This window comes from Spermophilus citellus (genome assembly GCF_964194105.1).
Source record: "Spermophilus citellus genome assembly, chromosome: 3".
Taxonomy (NCBI): domain Eukaryota; kingdom Metazoa; phylum Chordata; class Mammalia; order Rodentia; family Sciuridae; genus Spermophilus; species Spermophilus citellus.
The window spans coordinates 20583702-20605225 of record NC_138184.1 but is presented as its reverse complement, the minus strand read 5'-3'; the positions used below and the strand labels follow the sequence as shown (position 1 = coordinate 20605225).

At 39.0% G+C, this 21524-nt stretch overlaps 1 protein-coding gene across 4 annotated transcripts in view; it reads left to right on the top strand.

The window, feature by feature from the left end:
• The window catches only part of TCAIM (T cell activation inhibitor, mitochondrial), a 35484-nt gene extending 16124 nt beyond the window's left edge, over positions 1 to 19360 (top strand). For 3 of the 4 annotated variants that reach the window (XM_081288051.1, XM_081288053.1, XM_081288050.1), the window contains 8 exons: positions 1668 to 1920; positions 8395 to 8517; positions 10364 to 10461; positions 10721 to 10812; positions 13604 to 13836; positions 14561 to 14692; positions 17349 to 17585; positions 18828 to 19360. In XM_081288051.1, the coding sequence (XP_081144177.1) occupies positions 1668 to 1920; positions 8395 to 8517; positions 10364 to 10461; positions 10721 to 10812; positions 13604 to 13836; positions 14561 to 14692; positions 17349 to 17585; positions 18828 to 19005 (1346 nt within the window). In that variant the 3' untranslated portion in view covers positions 19006 to 19360. Of the gene's footprint in view, positions 1 to 1667; positions 1921 to 8394; positions 8518 to 10363; positions 10462 to 10720; positions 10813 to 13603; positions 13837 to 14560; positions 14693 to 17348 lie in introns of all 4 variants that reach the window. The other variant, XM_081288052.1, reaches the window with a different exon arrangement.
• Positions 19361 to 21524: the final 2164 nt, after the last annotated feature.

The following is a 21524-nucleotide window of genomic DNA, read 5'->3' as shown; positions in this document are numbered from 1 at the left end:
AAGAACAAATAAAAATTTTAAAAATGCTTAGCCTCAGTATTCAGGTACAAATTGAAATAATTAAGTACTATTTGCTACCCAAAGACATGTGCACTCTGATATAGGCAATCCTCAGTATATAGCAGTCCTTTCATTGGGTTAAATAATAAATTGATAAATTAAGAGAGAAACAAATTTCTTCCTTGACTTAGCTATTTTAAGGAAAAAGTATTTCTTCCTCACCTATAATGCAGGATATGGATTTTCTTATCCTCCTTCACTAACTGGAGAAACTCTCTTTCCTGTAGCATTCACTTCATCATCAAATGAATTAGGTTAAAAATCTCTCAGTTTGCACATTGTGTATTTTATAAGTCTGTGGCAAACAGAAGATGTATCTCTGAGAATGATTTCAATTTTGGTATCATCAGTTGCAAAGACAAGAAAACACATTTCAGTCTAGTATGGAATGGTGAAAAACTGAAATCAACTTATAAGTCCATCACTATTGGAAATCATTAAATAAATTATACTATAAGTCATGAAGTGAACTAGTATGTAGCTGCTAAAACGAATGAAGCTGATTTATACATACAGATGTGAAAGAGTCACCAACATTAAGTGGCAAAGGCAATTTCAAAATAACATCCAGATTGACACCATTTATATATTAAAAATGAACTATGCAAACCATGTAAGCACATATGCATGTGTGTGTGTGTGTGTGTGTGTGTGTATGTGTGTGTGTAATACACAAGCACATAGAAAAGGTTAGACCAACACTGTCCAAGAAAACTCTGCAATGAGGGAAATAGTCTGTGTAGCTCTTGAGCACTTCCAAGGTAGCGAGTGTTGATCAAGGAAGAAAACAGCGCAATGGATTTCCTGTTGACGATTTAACAATTTAGGTTTCCAAACTTTGCCCAACATCAAAATCAGACTGTAGAAGCACTAACTTTTTTAAAAAATATATTTATTTATTTATTTATTAGGTGTAGATGGACACAACATAATGCCTTTATTTTTATGTGGTGCTGAGGATCGAACCCAGGTCCCGCCCAAAGCACTAACTTTTAAGCAATTAGATCTTTTTTTTTTTTCCTGCAATACTGGGGCTGGAACCCAGGGCTTTGCACATGGTTAGGCAAATGCTGTATGACTAAGCTGCATACCTAGCCCAACAATTAGGTAATTTTTAATCACTACTAAAAGTATTATGTTACTAGCTAGTTGGGTGGGCAAGTAAATGGACAAGAAAATTCAAGATGGGTTTCTATAAGCACAGACTAGACAACCTACCCTCCTCATCTGAGCCACTGTAACACTGCAGGAGCTCACATGCTCACTCTCTGTATTGGACTTTGGGGAGACCTGCTCATAGAGCAGCTTTCCTATCTGTTCAGAGACCACATTCATGGGCAGCATTGACGATAATTTGAACCCCTTCTTGGGTGGGAATGGGGTTAGTCACTGAACTAGAACGCAGCTAATGTTAAAGCAATTTGTGAAGGTAAAAATAGCATTGTATAGTTTTGGAGAGAAGCAGCAATTTCCCATTCACAGATGAATTTTAATCAGTAATGGAATGTTTTGAAAGATTTTGATTTTATAAATGTTGCATGGAAAGATTTTTAAGCTACAGCAAATAATCATCTGTATTAATTGTTTGGGGGAATTATATTCTCTAGGATTTCGAGCAGTCAAATTTACTTTGCACACCAGAGATCTTCTAAGCACAGTATTATATATTCTCAACTCCTGCAGTTTATCTGTTGAACATATCCAAAGCATGAACACTAATGTGCATTCCCAGCCTCTCAAAGAAACTAAAAGGATGTCTGACAGGCCCATCAAATGGGACAAGTCTTACTACTCCTTTACTGGATTCAAGGACCCTGAAGAAGACCTTGAACAAGTCTCGAGAATAGAAACAACCCTAACGTATGTAAAAGTTTGTATTAAGTCTTTTGATTCTAAATATATGTAAGAGATTATTTTAAGTTTTTGAAATTCTGTTCCAAGTTGCACCTAGTATATGGAATAGGACTGTATCTAAGACTGTGGAAGATTTTCAAGCTTCTTTACATATTGAGCAGCATTTCTTTTTTCTTTTTTTTTTTTTTTTTTTTTTGAGAGTACACTAGTGGTGTACTTTAGTATAATAATCCATAACACTGAAAAAATACAAGGAGGGGCCAAGGTTGTGGCTTAGTGGTAGAGTGCTTACTTAGCATACATGAAGCACTGGGTTCGATCCCTGGCACCACATAAAAATAAAAACAAATAAAATAAAGTATTGTGTCCATCTACAACTAAGAAGTATATTCAAAAAAATACAGTAAAGCATTATAAAATGTCATCTTGAATAGATTACTTGCCAAACTAATGTTTTTAATTATGAAAAACAGATACAAAATATTTCTCTGTCTTTTGGCGTGTCTTGTTTGCTAAACCACCATTAATGTTTTTTGAGAAAGTCATTTTTAGACTCCATAAGGACCCATCACATTCCTTTTCTATGGCTGTATCTAAAGCATCCAGTCCTTTACCAAGGGATTCTGACTTGCTGCAGTTTAGGAAATGAGCCTTAACTATCCAGTGGCTTATTATCTGCTTCATGGGGATTATCTATACTAACTCTAGAACTCCTCACTTGTTCTCTATCTAGATTCCAAAATCCAGTCCAGAAAGGGGGACAAATGTGCATCTGAGGGCACATGTTTGTGTACCTGTGTAAGAGTCCAGCCATGGTATTTGTTCATATGTGTTACTACTAATGGATAGATAAATCACCTCCCTAAACCTAGAGTTTTTAAAATACAATTTTTTTAGTTATAGATAAACACAATACCTTTATTTATTTTATGTGGTGCTGAGGATCAAACCCAATACCTCAAACATTTGAGGCAAGTGCTCTACCACTGAGCCATAACTCCAGCCCTAAACCTAGATTTTAATTGTTCAAATTCTATTCTATAAACAAAACCGAAATGAAAACATGAGATTGGGAATGATAATTTTAGTCCAGAATTAATGAGATAGTAAGAAGGGTAAAAGTGAAAAGCATCAGGGTGGGATAAAAGTTGATATACTGGAAATTTGATTTGGAAAAACAGAGGGAAGGATGAAGGGCAGCTGCCCTAGAGACTGTATTGGGAATTGAAATGATTGCCATGAGCAGGGGATGACAGGGATCTGCTCAGCCTTGGATGCCTGAGATACAAGTCCAACTTCTTACCCTCTGAGGATGTTGCTCTGCTTACCTATGTGCTGAGCCAAAAAAAAAAAAAAAAAGGAGGGGGGGCCTGGGAAATGTCTGGCCTAAAGGGTATAGAAAGGAAATGAGATTGGATAAGATAAGACACAAATGACAGTTGAAGGGGCTTAAGGAAAAAGTGTCAGAACTTCAAAGAAGCAGTTAGTCTGTGGCTCAGTTGAGTGAACTAGAGATTATGTAGCCATTATGAAAAGACTGTCCCCAAGTGCCCAGAACCAAGAGCTAGTCAGCTGGCAAAACAATGGAGAAAAAAATTAAAACTATAAAATGGAAGCTCAACAAGATAAGTGGCATTCATCAGACTTTCTTGTCTACTCAGAGTCTTTATCATTTCTCTTTTTAAACATTCCTCTAATAAAAATCTTTAGTCTTTAATAAATGCAGTAGACTTTGTTTTATTATACTGATAGGCTCTTAAGAGTAATGTTTTCAGGCTGGGGTTATGGCTCAGCGGTAGAGCGCTCGCCTCGAATGTGCAAGGCCCTGGGTTCGATCCTCAGCACACATAAAAATAAATAAAATAAAGTTATCGTGTATAATTACAAAAATATATATATTTTTAAAAAAGAGTAAGAAACATGTTTTAATCATCTCTTTGTGAACTTATTTACTCATACATCCATTTTATTGACCTGTATTAAAGAATTTAAAGAGCCAGGTGTGGTGGTGTACTCCTGTAATCCCAGCAGCTCAGGAGGCTGAGACGAGGAAGATCGAGAGTTCAAAGCCAGCCTTAGCAACAGCGAGGCACTAAGCAACTCAGTGAGACCCTGTCTCTAAATAAAATACAAAATAAGGCTGGGGATGTGGCTTAGTATTTCAGGGTCCCTGAGTTCAATCCCTGGTACCAACAAAAAAATAACTTTTAAGAATTAATATGAGGGGCTGGGGATGTGGCTCAAGCGGTAGCGCGCTCGCCTGGCATGCGTGCGGCCTGGGTTCGATCCTCAGCACCACATACAAAGATGTTGTGTCCGCCGAGAACTAAAAAATAAATATTAAAAAATTCTCTCTCTCTCTCTCTCTCTCTCTCTCTCTCTCTCTCTCTTTCCACTCTCTCTTAAAAAAAAAAGAATTAATATGAATGTGTTGGAGGACTCACAGTTTAATAATATGGAAACATAAAGTAGCTTAATAAAGATGGTAGCAATGGAAGTATCTTATTAATGAATGTAGATGGTCATTTTTCTTATAGTGCCCTGTTAATTTCATTAATATTCACTAAAAGATAACTGCTGATTTTAGCAAGAGACACATGTCATAGGTCTGAGTTTAGGTGAATTAGTTGTGATACTATGATCTCCTCCAAGGTATACTTGGTTTTAAATTCAAGGTCTTATTTTGACAATTATCAACACAGACTCAAAAAATTCATTTTTGTCTCCTCATCTACCCTTAAAAAGGACAGCAACATTTTTTTAGAAATTAGCCAGGGAAAATTTAACTCTCCAATTTATTGATCATTATTTTTCAATCCAGTTGTCAATAGCTGATTATCTTGACAGACATTGATGTAAATATATTATTAGCCAGATAGAATCTTTGTTTTCTTAGCTTCAAAAGTGAAATTAATAATGACATAGAATTATAGTGGATAGTTGTATTCAGTTTTTAGTGCTTATTTTAGGGGCCTTAGATTATATTTCTTGAGCATTATTATCTTTGTAACCTGAACTAGATCATCACACCTCACGTGGTTTGAATTTAGCTTTTAAAAAGTGTAATTTTAGAGTAGAGGATCCTAGCAGGGTACAATGAGAGAGATCAGAACTGTGCGGAACAAAGACAAGAAAAGAAATTCTCTCTTGGGGCCCTCAAAGTGAACTGTAGTATAGACTAAATGCCTTCACCATCATGCCTTAGAGTGCTGATGGTGAAGTTACACCTATATTAATTTGAAGGATTTCATATCTCTTATTTCCCTAACTCTGTTAGTTATCTTTGCATCACTATGACAAAATACCTGAGATAAACAACTTATAAGGAGGAAACGTTTATTTTGGGTCATAGTGTCAGAGATTTTGGTACACGGCTGATTGGCCCTCTTGCTTTAGGCCTGTGGCAGCCCAGTATGTCATGAAGGAGCATGTAATAAGGAGGTCTGGTTCACCTTCTCGCAACCAGAAGCCAAAGGATAGAAAAGGAAGGGGCTGGCATACCAATGTCCCCTTCAAGGGCACATCCCCAATGATTTAACTTTCTCCTAGTTGGCTTCACCTCCAGAAAGTTCCATTACCTCCTGATAGCACCATAGGCTAGACACCAAGCCTTCAACATGTGAGCAGTTGGGGGCATTCAAGATCCAAAGTACAACACCCATTTTTTTTTCCACAGAAAAGTTATTGTTTTCCCCTTTAATTAGTTTTTGTTTGTTTGTTTGTTTTTTGAGGAGATACTTAGGACTATGTAAATATCCTTTTATTTATCAGATATTTATTTACCCTCTAACTCTAATTCACTGACGATTCTTGCCTGAATCACATTGCTTTCCTGGTTGCCAAATGTTTCCTTTTAACTGATTCCTGTGTTCCCAGCATTCCTTGAGTACTCCATTTCATTCTAGTTCATCAAGATGTTCCAAGCTCATCTGAACTGTCTCTGCCCCACTGTTTGGTTCAGCCATTTTTCTAAGAAGCTTTGGTTCTTTTTAGTAGGGAGTGTTTATTAGAAACCAGCATCTGTGTGCTCCACATACTTAATTGCTATTGATCTTCTGTGGCCAGAGCTAGGAAACACATATCTTCATCTTTGTGAATTAAAAAACATATTTCTCTCCAAAATAGTTAAAATTTGTTAATAAAAATTATTAACTAGACTAGTTGATTTTTATATATTAATAGTAAGAATTCTAGAGTCATGAATGCATAATTAAAAGATTATATTTCAATATACTTTTTTTTTTTTTTTTTGGCGGAACTGGGGATGGAACCCAGGGCCTCGTGCATACTAGGTGAGCATTCTCCCATTGAGCTACACCCCCAGCCCTTCAACCTACATTTTAAGACATTTTGATCCCCAAACCAAACATGGTAGGTCATTTGATACTTCATTCATTATGCTTTCTCTTACATGATTTAAAGTAAACTGAATAACATGTATTAATAAGTGAAGAAAGGTTGAAAATGTAATCAATACCTAATAATAGTGATATAAATTAAGATATTTTTATTTAGTTTCTTATTTATCACATACCATTCAAAAGTAACAAAATGTTTGCTAATATTCTTAAAGGAATGATCATTGACTGCTGTTCCAAATTCATGAATCAATTTTAAACACCTTTTCCTAGAGGATGAGGTCCCACTTCTTAATCCTGGCATGCAAGAGCCTCTGTGGTCTGCTTCCTCCTGCCCTACCTTTTCAGTCTCATCTCCTGACCTTATGCGGGTGTCGTATAATCTGAGCATATTGATTTATCTCATAGGTCCTATGTACTTGCATGATTGGCATGCCCTCCCCTCTTAGTTATCTACCTAGGAAAATCAAGATACATGTCTTAGGTTCCAGATCACACATCACCTGTTCTACAGAACCTTCCAGGGAGAATTAATTGTTGCTTCCTCTCTTCTGATAGTATTCTATTTTCTCCTATTCTGTTTTTATTGTTTCTCTCTATTTTTCCTTATTAGGTATGTCTTCCTTTACAGCAGGGACTTTATTTCTTTTTATCCACAACTCAATGCAATATATATTGAGAATAACAACATCTTAAACCTTTAAAGTGACTATGAAGGAAAGTTTAAAGGTTTTTGCCCGTGTTTTTGAGATGGACATGTGAATTCTGCAGCATGATTTTATTATGTGACTTTCACTGACATATTCCAGAAGGGTTTCAGGTGCCCCCTTGGTGATGAGCTCCATGACATGTCTGTTCTTTGGATATATTTCCCCCGACTCTTCTGGAGTTTTCTCTTGCACACCTATGCCTAGATCGCAACCCACCACTCTATCTAGGACTCTGAAACCTTCCTTCAGCCTGTAGTCACCTTGCCATTCTACCCCCGCCCACACATCTGCAGCAGCTCTTCAGCCCACAGGGCTCTACCCAGGTCTTTTCATTTCTCCAGACTTCCCTTGGGGAGCCAGAGTCCCTGAGCACCAGCAAAAACATCCATGTCATGATGCTCAGAGCACCCAGTAAGAGACAGTCTCCATTAGGCAGTGCTGCTTTCTGGAAAGCCACATAGCCTCTCTTTCCACTCCTTTCTGAAAGCTGTCCCCTGCTAATCCTTAAAGTATTTTTTTATATTTTTTTTCTTATAAGACTATCTAGGAAAATATTCTAAGAAATAAGAATTGGAGAACATCTTTCTACTGAGCCTATTGTATTATATAGCTGATGTAGTTGAAATGAGACTTACACTGGGCATTTAGTTGGATGAAAAGAAATGGAGGTGCAAATGAGCACCAGGTTAGTGAAGAGACCCACCTGGAAGGAGCAGGTATTTTGGGAAACCTTGTGGCCAAAGAACTAAATCTGTAAGGCTGACCAGTGGAAGGATTTGGATAGAGGGATAAGGGAAGATGCACTGAGAACTTGGAGTACTGAAATCCAAGCTTAAAATAAAGGGAGAAATTGAATTCTACAAAGCTACAGTCCACAAACAATTATTTTCAAGTTCCTTCCTCAAGGTGCGGCCACTTCTTAATGTCATTGGTGTCAAACTCTTTGGGTTTGATTTTAACAGCTTATGAGCCCTACTATAATATTATTTGCTCACTTGCTGTATAATTATTAGTTCTGCTCTCATGTGTGTAGCTGATATAAATGAGGATCTGATATAATACAGTCTCTTGAATGCTGCAGCAAACCTAAATGAAAGATTTAGAATTATCTTTACTTTCTTAAAAATTATCCCATCTCCAGAAATCTAGTGACAGTTTTGGTGTGAATTAAATTTATTTTTTTATAGTCTATAAAGGAAATTGTCATAACTAGAATGTTACTTGGCAGGTGCTGGCAGTCCTCCAGACAGCCTCTCTTAAAAGTAGATATTTCTTAAGAAGAATGACTTGTTAGAAGTAAAGGTTTGAATGAAAACTCGGTGTAACATTGGAGCTGCTTTAAGATAACACATATATGTCTTTTAACATTTTAGTTAGCATTGCAAAGTGTATGACTCTTTCTTTCTTTCTAGATCCTGGTTAGATAACAATGGGAAAAGTGCTGTTAAAAAGCTGAAGAATAGTTTGCCCCTTAGAAAAGAACTGGATCGTTTAAAAGAGGAGCTGTCCCATCTCTTACAACTCTCAGATATTAGGTAATAAAAAAGAGAACCTAATTTAGAGGTTAAAATACACACAAATCACCTACTAGTAAGACTTCCCAGCTGCTAAAATTTGCATCTTTAACTTTAATTATTCTGATAATTAAGTATTCTTCAGTTGACTTCTTATGAACATAATCAATTATTCATGTATATAAGAAAATTATTATTAATTTCTTAAAGTATTGCTTAATTTCTGACGTTTAGAATAATGCTTTAAGTTTTTTACATGATGAGTTTGTGAAAAAAATGCCCTTTTCCATATATGTGTAATATATAATAAATATATATATATATATGTAATTTTTATCATGTATACTTGGTATTTGAGACTTTAAAAAATGGGCAAAAGAGGAAGTGATGGGGCTGGGGTTGTGACTCAGAGGAAGAGCACTTGCCTAGCATGTGTGAGGCACTGGGTTAGATCCTCAGCACCACATAAAAATAAAATAAGGGTATTCTATCCACCTACAACTATAAAATAAATGTTTTTAAAAAAGAGGAAGTGGATGTTGTATTCTTAATTTCATGTCATATATAGCACAACTATTTAAGTTTTCATGAACTTGGAAATTATATATAGTAGAAATTTATTATGAAACCAGACTTAACAGCTCTTAGTAAGGAAGGGGCCAGATGATTTTGTCCTGGGACTTCCATTACTAGAGCCCTGGAAGTGTCACTCACTCTCATGCTCAAACAGTTTATTGTTTTCAACCATCATCTTCAGTATTTTTGTCTTTTATTGAACCCAGTGACTATTTGGGTACCATAATGTCACCTTTTTATGTAGCTTATAAGAAAATTCAGAGCAAAGCTGTTAGACTCACAGCATGTGGGATGTTTGTGTGCTTATAGCTGCTCTTTTATCAATCCATCCTGATATGAGGATTGTTCTAACTCCATATTCTGTATGTTAGTTTTCTGTCACCATAACAAACACCTGAGATAAATCAGCTTACAAAGAGAAAAGGTTGTTTTCACTCACAGTTTTGAAGTTTCCAGTCCATGATTGGTTGGTCTGTTGCTTTTTGACCTGTGGCAAAGCAGCACACCATGATGAGCAGAAGTTCTCGCTTCATGGCCAAGAAGCAAAAAAAGAAAGGAAGGTGCAGGAGCAGGTTCCACTATCCATTTTAGTGGCCTCAGAGACCTGAAGACCTCCCACTCGGCCCCACTTCTTAAAGATTCCAACACCTGCTGGGCATAATACACATGCCTATGATCCTAGCAATTTGGGAGGCTGAGGCAGAAGGATTGCAAGTTCAAGACCAGCTTCAGCAACTTAGTGAGACCCTGTCTCAAAGTAAAATATCAAAAGGACTGGGGATATGGCTCAGTGGTTAAGCACCCCTGGGTTCAATCCCTGGTACCAAAAAAAAAAAAAAGATTCTACCACCTCCCAATAGTGCCACAGCTGAGGACTAAGCCTTTAACACATGGGCCTTTTGGGGACATTTAAGTTCAAAACTATAGCAGTCTAGAACATAGACTTTTTTTTTCTTAACTTGCATACATTGAGTACATGCTCTATCACAGAGCTCTGCCCTCAGCCCCACCCTGTTATTTTAATATAGAAACAACATAGTGCATTTGCTTATTTTAAATTTGTGGATACCTGAAAATGGTTGTAATATTTTTACCTTCTGGCAAACAATTCATTTTCCATTTGATCGCTTCTTTAAAGATCATCTCATTTGGAAATGTGAGATCAATTATAACTTTATCCCTACTTCAGAAAGAAATTCATGAGCTTTCTCAGGAATGAGTCATTTGGGGTGAGAGTTTGCTCCCCTCAGGGGTTCCAGCTGCTAATGCACCTGTGTCCCTATTGGCCTAGGTGGCAGAGGAGCTGGGGCATTGCCCACCGCTGCAGCCAGCTGCATAGTTTAGGCCGCCTAGCTCAGCAGAACTTGGAAACGCTTCAGAAAGCAAAAGGTAAACATTTTCTACTTTCTTTTATAGTATCGCTTAGCTGCTATACACATTTGTAGATTATAGTGGAAACTAAGTGACTTTATCAGAGCTGAATTTTAATATCTGATCCTTTGAATAAAGCAGAGACCTAAAATTAGTCTTTAGGCTTTTCCTGAATTTTATCCCGAGTTTACAACTAAATTTAAGTAATTATTTGCATAGTGCTAAAAGAATGAAGCATCTCTAGATCATTACCAAAAGGTTTATGTTTTGTCATCAGGATGTACAGTCATATTTACAGACCGTTCTGGCATGAGTGCAGTGGGCCATGTGATGCTGGGAACCATGGATGTCCATCACCATTGGACAAAAGTAAGAAAGAGCTGAAAAGTAAAAAATCATCATTGGGTTGTCATTCCTGTACTTTTGATTCAAGCAGTACTGTTACATAAATTAACAGAATTTTATTTGTTTTGTCTTTGTTTTTGAAACAGGTTTCATTGTGTTGCCCAGGGTGGTCTTGATCTCCTGGGCACAGGTGATCCTCCCACCTTGGTCTCCCAAGTAGCTGGGACTACAGGTGCACACCTCTGCTGTGAACTAACAAAACCTTAAACCATGGCACTAGCTATTTTCCAATGAGATGTTCAGTAGTCTGTAGTTCACATACTTAGGAGGATTTTCTGATTTTCAAGGTAGTTTGTGTCTGGTAATATTAAGTGGTCTTTTCTGAAGCCCAGCCCACAAGCCTACATTCTGTTGTTTTATTTTGTTTGTTTTTAACAGATTTATTGAGGTATAACTGACATTCAATAAATTACACATTTAAAGTATATAAGTGGGGCTGGGGTTGTAGCTCAGCGGTAGAGTGCTCGCCTTGCATGCACAAGAACCTGGGTTCAATCCTCAGCACCACATAAAAATAAATAAGTGAAATAAAGGTATTGTGTCCAACTACAACTAAAAATAAATATTAAAAATAAAAAATAAAAAAACAAAGTATGTAATGGGCAAGTTTGACAGGTATATATGAGACCAACACCACAAACAAGATGGCCAATGCATCCATTACCTGCAAAGGATGTTCGTGGCCCTCTGTAAACCCTCCCCTCCATTCCACCACTCCCTCCCCATTCAACCATTGAGCTGCCTTCTCAGAGTTTTTATAAGTGTAGAGTACTTTTTCCTCTGGTTTCCTTTGCTTACTTATTTTGAGACTCTTCCCATATTGTCACAAATATTTAGAGCTACTCTTTTTCATTTCTGTGTACTGTGCCATACTGTAACTGTATCACTATTTGTGAATCCATTCACCTGTTGCTGGACTTTGAGTTTGGTCTGTTTGGAATTTTACAAATAAAGCTATTATAAGCATAGTGTACAAATATGAGGATATATTTTTTTTTCTCTTGGGTAAATACCTAGAATGGAATGGCTGGATCATCTCATTAAGTACTTTAATTTTTTAAGAAAATGCCTAAAGATATTCATCTTTTTCATTTTATTTTAAATTTTGAATTTAAATATTCTAATGGAATGTGATTCTACTTATGAATTTGATTTGCCTTTCTCTAATGACAAGTGATGGTGAGCATTTTTCATGTGTTTATTTGCCATCTGCATGTTTTTTGCCCAAGCAGCTGTTCAAACTACATATCTGATAAAACTTTGTATCTAAAATACATAAAGAACTTTCAACACCCAGCAGTAAAAACAAGAAACAGCTTGTTTTTACTAAAGAAATGAAAAGACCAAAGAGGATATACAGATGACAAGCACATAAGAAGATGTTCATTATTAGCTAGCCATTAGGGAAATGCCATCAAAACTTACAGTGATGGGGGGCTGGGGTTGTGGCTCAGTGGTAGAGCACTTACCTAGCATGAATGAGGCACTGGGTTCCATCCTCAGCACCACGTAAAAATAAAGGTACTGTGTCCTCCTACAACTAAAAAATATATATACATTAATATATATATATATATATATATATATATATATATTTTTTTTTTTTTTTAACTTACAGTGAGGATGAGGATGCAGCTCAGTGCAGTGCTAGAGCACTTGCCAGCATGTGGGAGGGCTTGGGTTCAGTCCCCAGCACCACAAAAAAAAAAAAAAAAAAAAAAAACTGCAATGAGATATCACTGCACACTAGAGTGGCCAAAATGAAAAATAGCATCACCACCAAATGTTACTGAAGATGTAGAAACCTGGATCATTTAGCCCTGCTGTTGGGAATGCAAAATTATGCAGGCACTCTGGGAAAAGGACATGGCATTTTCTTATGAAAGTAAATGTGCTCAGCATTTGACCTGGTAATTATACTCTTGGGCAATTATATGAGAGGAAGGAAAAACTATGTTCACAGAAAAACCACATTCATCCACTTTTCCTAAATCCGATTTACCTTTTAAGATTGGTCAAATTAGGGGCTCCGGTGTGGCTCAGTGGTGGAGTGCTCGCCTAGCATGCACGAGGCACTGGGTTCAATCCTCAGCACCACATAAATGTAAAATATTGTGTTCACCTAAAACTTGAGAATAAATATACTTAAAAAAAAAAAAAAAGATTGGTCAAATTAGACTTCCTTGGAAACCATTGCTTGAATGCCTATCAACATGCCCTGATGTGGCACTTAGTTCACTAAATTTGAATCTTTTGTTTCCTTGCACCCCAATTTTGAGGCCCTGGCAAAGGAGCAAACTCATAATCATATGCTGAAAGTGCCCATTCCACTACTTAACACAGTAGATGTTCAATAATATTTATTGCTTTTAATTTAATTTAGTTAAGAGTAAACTTTAAAGAAAGAGATGTGGAGTTGAAATACATACATATACTTTATTTCTAAAAGTCTTCTTTAGTCACCTAAACTAGTTTAAGATTCCTACCAAGAATGTTTTTATTTGGAACTTATTTCTTTTATTTTTTTTTCCTGCATTCTCTTCAACTCCCATCTAAAATTTCTAGACTTACTTACTTGTTTTTAATATAAATATTTCCAGAATTCCGTTAAATTTTTTTCTTCTACTTGACTTTTCTTTTTTAGAAAAATAATTTTCTTCTTAAACATTCTCAATGCCATTTTTTGGGATGCTGAGGTCGAGTTATTATGGTAACATAAAACTAAATATATCTTTCCTTTTCCTTAATCCTATAGCTTTTTGAAAGGTTGCCAAGTTATTTTGACCTACAGAGGAAGCTGATGCTTTTAGAAGATCAAATCAGCTGTCTGCTAGGTGGCATACAGGTCATTTATATCGAAGAATTACAGCCAGTGTTGACACTTGAAGAATATTACTCTCTTCTCAACGTGTTCTATAGTAGACTATTGAAAAGCCGAGCACCTTTCCACCCTCGGAGTCTCCGTGGCTTACAAATGATCCTGAACAGGTAAATTCCTGAACCAGGCCAAATGATTGATTTTTTTTTTAGGGGGATTGTGTATATAAAGACTTTAGATTATTTTGTATTCCAGAGTGTGGATCTTAGTAATTAAAGAAAAGAATGTCACTACTATGTTAGCAACCCTCTTCTGCACACGACACAAGCCAACATGAGAGTATTGAAGTATTTGGATCTCTAGGACATTCTTTGAATATATCGCCTCATGCTGGAGACAGTCACACTTCACAGGATTAAATCAGTAGCCCACACTGCACATGTGCTCTCCCTGCCCTGCATTGTATACTTAAATGCATTCTTTCTCCATCTCGCACTCTCACCATGAGGCAGTTGCTACTGCTGTTTTACAGAGGACAGACCCAGGGCTTAGTAGTACATGATTAGTCATTGGAGGTTTAAGTCAGTGTTTTTTGTTTTTTTGTTTTTTTTTTTTTTTTTTTTTAAAGATAGAGTGAGAGAGGAGAGAGAGAGAGGGAGAATTTTTTTAATATTTATTTTTTTAGTTCTCGGCGGACACAACATCTTTGTTGGTATGTGGTGCTGAGGATCGAACCCGGGCCGCACGCATACCAGGCGAGCGCGCTACCGCTTGAGCCACATCCCCAGCCCCTGTTTTTTGTTTTTAAGGTGGATTTTCTTGATGATTCCTTTTCAGTTCTTGGCAGGGGGTGGAAGAGTCTGTGATTTTCCCTATATATATGTTTCATTGCAGTGACAGATATGCTCCAAGTTTGCATGAACTCGGCCATTTTAACATCCCAGTACTCTGTGATCCAGCAAATCTCCAGTGGTTTATTCACACCAGAGTGCAGCAGGCAAGAGAGAACATGAAAAGAAAGGAGGAGTAAGTACTACTAGCTGTCTGTGAAGTCATGGAGTTCCATCTAACTTTTAAAGAATCAGATGTTTGGAATTCACAAATATGGAACATTAGAACTGTACTAAGGGCCTGAGCTCAATAGTAGAGCACTTGCCTAGTGTGTGTGAGGCCCTGTGTTCAATCCCCAACACTGAAAAAAAAAAACAGAATTGAACATCAGAAATTAACCAATCTGTGGGTATTCCATATTTTTTATTCCACACACACCTGCAAGAGATTGGATGTGAACTGTTTTATAAGCATAGTAACCTATATTATATAATACATTTTGAGAAAGTAGGGTTACACCTGTAATCCCAGTGGCTCATGAGGGTGAAGCAGGAAGATCAAAAGTACAAGACCCTATCTCAAAATAATTTTTTTAAAAAGGGCTGAGGATATAGCTTAGTGGTAAAGCACCCCTAGGTTCAATCCCCAGTGCCAAAAAAAAAAAAAATTTAAAGCCAGCAACAGAATAACAAGAATATCAAATAGAGATTCTACAGAGGGAAAAGGTGGCAACAAAGGGAGAAAGTAGCCATTACTTAACAGGAATCTTTATTGTTCAAAATTTTTGAGACTACCTGATATAAAGAGAACTTTATCTGCATTTTAGTTACAGTCAGAAGAAATTTTACAATAAAAATTGTTCTAGTTCATAAGCAGGCCTTTTTCTATAGCCAGGAGTTTCCTGATTGAGTGGTAAGATATTGCCCAGTAATGTGTTATGTGTCTGCTGTGAAGGAAGGAGGGTCTGAAGTTCAAAAGACAGTTGTTGTAAAGTGCTCCCCGAGGAAGTTTGTCAAGTATTTTGTTCGTACAGTCATTCAGCCATCATTTATTGTGACTGTTGTGTGCCTGGAACTGACAGGTGCCATGGTCAGATGAAGACCTGTCCTTTGCCTTCCAGAATTCATTTTCTGCGGGAGATTTAACAGCTGAAATATGGCAGTGGGAGCCAGACCACAGGGTTGAGCCGAGCAGGAAGAGCCAAAGCTAAGGCTCTAGCAGATGAGGATAAAGGGAAGTCCAGGGCAGAGAGCAGGCAGGAGACTGAGGAGGCCAACTGTGCACGTTTGGGAGGGGCGGCTCCAGGAGAGACCAGGAGGACAGAGATATGGAGCCTGGCAGGGAGAGGAGCAGGATGGTTAGCTGACGGGGGGGGGGGGGGGGGGGGGGGGGGGGGGGGGGGGGCCTTCACACACTCAGTCCCCACACGATGCCTCTGTCCAAAGCTAGGCTCATGAGATAAAGAGAAAGGATGGCAGCTAAGAACATGAAACTGTCCCTTTAACAGGAGATAAGGGACTCATTTTATGAATAAAATAAATGAAGAAACTGCATCTCTGTTTTTGTTTGTGGGATTGGTGACAACTCACTCAGATCTTACATGAAAATCCTGCTTCCCGAGTGGTGTCGAGCATTTGTGTTTGTGGTACTGCTCTGTTGAACTGCTCCTCTGCTCAAACGCTGGGAAGCAGTTCTAGCCAGCCTTTCCCAACCACCCATCTTTGTGTTTGCTCCTGAACTGCCAGTTGCTCAGGCAAATGAAAGCCCGGGAGTCCTCGAGATTCCTCCCCATCCCCAACTTCCCAGCCCCACTTCAGAGTATATCCGGATTCCTACCAAGTCTCACTCCTTCATCCCACACCTGGACCAGGGCTGCATTATTGTGTGGTGACCTCCTACCCAGTCATCAAGCTTCCACATTCTCCTCCCCCACCCCAGTCCATTCTTATCCTCTAAGTGAACCTGGGGAACAGTCCTGGGCTGGTGCCTGTAGCCAAGCTCAGCTTCTAGGACTCTGCCTTACTAATTTCTCATCAGCCCTAGCCTCATTAGCCCTGTCTTCTTCCCTCGCCTTCCCTGGCTCCCCAGGCGCTTCCCTCCCTGGCCCTTGGCCATTCCCAGGAGTCTTCGCCTCCCTCTGCCCCTGCTCACATTCACTTTCTTGGGAGGCCTTTCCTAAGGTCTGCCATACCTTGTCAGGTGGGCTTCCCAAGTGACACATGTATCAGTCTAGGTATAGTCCGAATGGTGTAGCAAGGTGGAGGTCTCAGCCCCCCAGCGTAGGGCGTGCACCCCACATGAGCACCAGGTCCCTACGTGGGAAAGGACGCCAGTTCTGCTCTGGAGTTGTTTCCTTCCTAGGCTTTACCTGAAGCCCCGACAGAGCCAGAAGGGGGATGGTACAACCTCAGACAAATGGGAGGGAACCAAAAGGGCTGAGGGAGGTGGGAGGAGAATGAAGAGCGCCTGTCCTTGGACTATTGATTTTGTTGTGAGCTGGCCAGTGGCTCCTAAAGTTAGGGATTTTATATTCTTCACTTTCTACTTTCTTCAGTCACTAGCAGCCACTAGGTGAGGAAGAATAAGACCTCTTTAAATTATGCATTAATTTTACCCCATTACTGCTAAAAAGATGAAACAAATATTTTGAGAGATACCTGTGGAAATAATTTTGAGTGCTACATGATAACTGTTGTCATATCTTCTAAACATATAATTTGACATTTATGGATGTCATTTTCAGTGTTGAGTAGAAAGTTACAGCCCCAGTATATAAGAAAATATTTACATTTTATGTTCTTTTATGTAGTTATAACTTATGGCCTTATTACTTTTATTTTCAATATAATAGGTTAAAGGTTATTGAAAATGAATTGATACAGGCTTCAACAAAGAAATTTTCTCTGGAGAAGTTATATAAGGAGCCCAGCATTTCTAGTATACAAATGGTGGATTGTTGTAAGAGACTTCTAGAACAGTCACTGCCTTATCTACATGGGATGCACCTCTGCGTTTCACATTTTTACTCTGTTATGCAAGATGGAGACCTTTGTATTCCTTGGAATTGGAAGAATGGAGAAGCCATAAAGTAACAGCAATATTTTTTAAAAGAGATAAGAAACTGTTAAACTTAATTTAAATCCACAGTTTGATATGACACTATCACTTATGTATTACAAGAACAAAGTTCCTAACTGCTGCTTTAAAAGTACACTTTTAAAAATTAATTTCTTCAGGGCTGGGGTTGTGGCTCAGTGGTAACGTGCTCACCTAGCATGCATGAGGCACTGGGTTCGATCCTCAGCACCACATAAAAATAAAGACGATAAAGTCCATCAACAACTAAAATTTTTTTTTTAATTTTTTTAATTAATTTCTTCAAGGAAACCTGTTTTAAAAAGATTTTGTCCCCCATTCTATGATGTTGATTGACAAGACTACGTAAAATGATATTAGAGTGAAAGAAAATATTTTTAGTGATATATAATGAAGGATTCTCTGAGTCATATATTTTTATATGAGTGAATGTTGGTTTGGGGCTGAACAAGTATGTATGTAAGTATAAACAGGTCTCATACCCAGTACATCTCTGAAGTATTGAAACCATTACATTAGCCCAACACTCATCCTCATAGTTCATCTCATGGATATATATACACACGTGTTTTCCAGTAACAGCCGGTTGCTATCCAAAATAGATAACTGGTAGGTAGCAAAAATTGGATAACCAAATTTTGCCTAAGATAAAGAATAGAAGGGAAAAAAAACAAATACATAGTATTGACATTGTTCTTAAGAGTCTGATATCAGTTTATTAAAAATCTTCATTGACAGAGTTTAGTTGTAACCTATAATTTATCCTACTCATTAAAATTCATAAACATTGGAGCTGGGATTATATAGCTCAGCAAGAGAGAATGTGCTTAGCAAATGCATGAGTCCCTAGGTCCAATCCCCAGAAAAAATGAAATGAATAAAATATTGTAACTCTTGGTAACATGAAACCAAAAAACAGATATTTTTGAATGATTTAATAAGGTTCTAACTAGATTTCATGGGCAAAGACTATCCAGGAAAATCCTTGCCAGCTTCCCAGAGGGTTCAAGGAAGCAGTGTCAAGTATAAAGTAGTTCAGACCTTCCAGGTTTTCTCTCAACCCCACCTTCCTGTTCCTGCAGGTGTTGGAAATCCCCTCTTTTGCTCTGGCCGGGTTAAAGCCTCTCTGAGTCACTTCTCATTCTTAGAAATATAGCTTAATCCCAAAGAGGTATGGGTTTTGGTGTCTACAGCAAAGAGACCAGTTCTAGATTCTGTACCCCTCTCTCTGCAGATTTCTCCTGAGATTCCTTAACCAGATCCAAAACCTCTCAGCTCATTTCTCAAGAGAACAAGGTGAATCCTGGTTTGGGATTTATGACCATTTTTATGACTCTTGCTGCTGTAGAAATCAGAAAGGAATTATTTTCCATCGTGCATTAAAACAAAAAGATGTTAAAATCAGTTCTTGAAGTTTTTAATTTATATAAAACATCAAATATGGAAGCAGCTTCACATTGCAAATATGTGTTCAAAAGAAGTGTTGTTTTGTAATTACTCATTTATGCATATCATCCCTTTTAACTTGTGCCTAACAACTTATATTCAGATTTTGTTTTCTAGTAAAATAAGTGGTGTTGCATGTAAACATTTTCCAGAGCCAAATAATGGGAGTGAAAAATTCCTCAAAGATTATATAAGATTTATTGGAAAATTAGGTTTCAGTTGTACCATTGCTAAAATTAACTAATATAGAATCTTCAATACTAATGTTTTGAATTGGATTTTGTCTCAGAACTCATTATTACATAATAAACAATACCTACATCAACCAGAGAGCTGATTTTTCAATTACTAGTAGTTTCAATAGTGTCCAATTAGTAGTTTTACAACTTTGGCAGTGTAAGAAATTACAAGAAATTGGTGACCTAACACAAAAGGGAAAACTGTCCGACCACTGAGAAGGGGCGCCCAGCCTCTGTTTTATAAAGCCTCGAGGGAGAAATGGTCTCCAGCAGGACCTCACTCCAGATCACAGCTCAGGCTGTCCTGAGGGAGAACTGGGTCCTGCCCTCCAGGGGAGCTGCACCCTCTGGCCTGCTGCCCAAACGGCATCTCCAAGAATCTTCCTCCTCCTCCTCCCTCTGACAAACGCCCGCTACCTCCAGGCAGCCTCCTTGAGCTATTAAGAGGGTGGCAGGCTTGGTTGAGTGGACAGGTAGGATAAGAAGTTTCAGGGCCAGCTCACCTTTGAAATTTCTAAAGATTAGTGTCCTTGGGGTAAACCCATCCAGCTCAGGTCGCTGCAGTGCCCCCACTTCTTCCATACTAACTGCTGTGTCATGGAGGCTGCCACTTCACCCCCAGCTGCCCCGGGCAGTTCTGACTAGGCTTCCCTTGAGCAAATCAACAGATCAAATCAGTCCAGTAGAGACTGATGGGACCTCAAGGCTCCTCTGTGGACCATGGAAACCTCCCACCCACAGGCCAGGGATGCCAAAGATGTATCAGGTGAGGATTAGCTGACCATCCAAAGCTTGGCCTATTCCAAGACCACCCTCTTACCTATGTCACCTAACATCAGATGCAATGCAGATCCCAACCTGGTCCCCTCTGACACAGTTGATCACTGCAGGTGACCATCCCATAGCCCAAGCCCTAGGAGACCCAAAGTTCTAGTCCTAGTGGCTCCACATGCTAGGTGGCCTTGGCAAAACCCCTCTACTCTTGGCCATCTATAAAAAGAGAGGCAGAGCATGTTCTTGGAGGTTCTGTCCACCCTGAGCAAGTCTGTCCCCGGAAGCCAGAATCCTGCCATGGGTGGTCCTGGGCCACCAGTCCATGGATCCCTCCCTCTTAGCAATTGTGAGAACAGAGAAGGAGATGGAACAGCCAGTGCTCCAGACAGATGAGACAGCTCAGTAGAGTGCCACCCCTTCCTCCCCTCAAGCCTCTGCAGCCACAGCCTGTTTCCATTGGCCACTCAAAATCCTTGCCCCGCGGTGAGCTTCCTACAATGGAGCGTTTTAGGGATTTTTCCCCAGAGCTGACAGAGGTTAACAAGTGGAAAAACTAAAACCCAAAATAAGGAAAAGGTTTGTCCAAACCCTTCAGACTGCAGCAGGCAGAGTTGGCATTGGAGCCCAGGTGTCCTGTGGCCAGGGAGGGATTTGAGCAAGAGGAACACCCCAGCTCTGGGCAAGCCTGCCCCACCAGGTGTTTGATCTGGAGCCCATCAGTTCTGCACCCTCCAGCTCCAAGAGAAGCTGGGCAGCACCCTTGTCCCTCACCTTTTCATTCTGCCCTTGTTCCAACCAGGGCATGGGATGTGCTGCTCAGTACAAGATGTGGTGCAAGCTGGAGGGGCCATCAGATTTTCACCATCCAATCTTCAAGAGGTAGAGGGTTTTGCATTTTCTCTTTTATCGCTACCACAGGCACTGGCCTAGACCTGGTATCTGTGTGCATGAGCCAGAGACTTGGAGGTCAGCAGGACAACCAGCTAGGCCTTAGGAAGGACAGTGTGACCAGAGGAGTAGAGACCAACCCTAGTGCCTCACTTTTATTTTTCACTCCAGAACTCAGGATTTTAAAATCTGGAAATAAAATCATTAATCTTTTTCTTTCCTCCTAGATTCCTAACAAACAGGGAGATCCTAGGCACTGGTGACATGGCAGGGACCAATCAGAAAGCTGTTGTGAGGAGCTGACACTGGAGGACTGAGCATCATTTAGCTCAGTTTGATGAAAAAGCATCATTTTTCTTGGTGCATTAGCAGCTGGAATAAATTGCAAACTAGCTGGTTTATACAGCAGGAATCAGGTGTTGAGAGGACTGCTGTCCCAGAAAGAGTCCTTCCTTTGCCTCTGCCAACCTCTGTTGGCCGTGGGCACTCCTTGACTTGTAGCCCAATCACTCTAATGTCTGCCTGTCATCAGTACCTGCTCCTCTTCTCTGCGTCCTCTGTGCATCAGTTCAAAACTCTCTCTG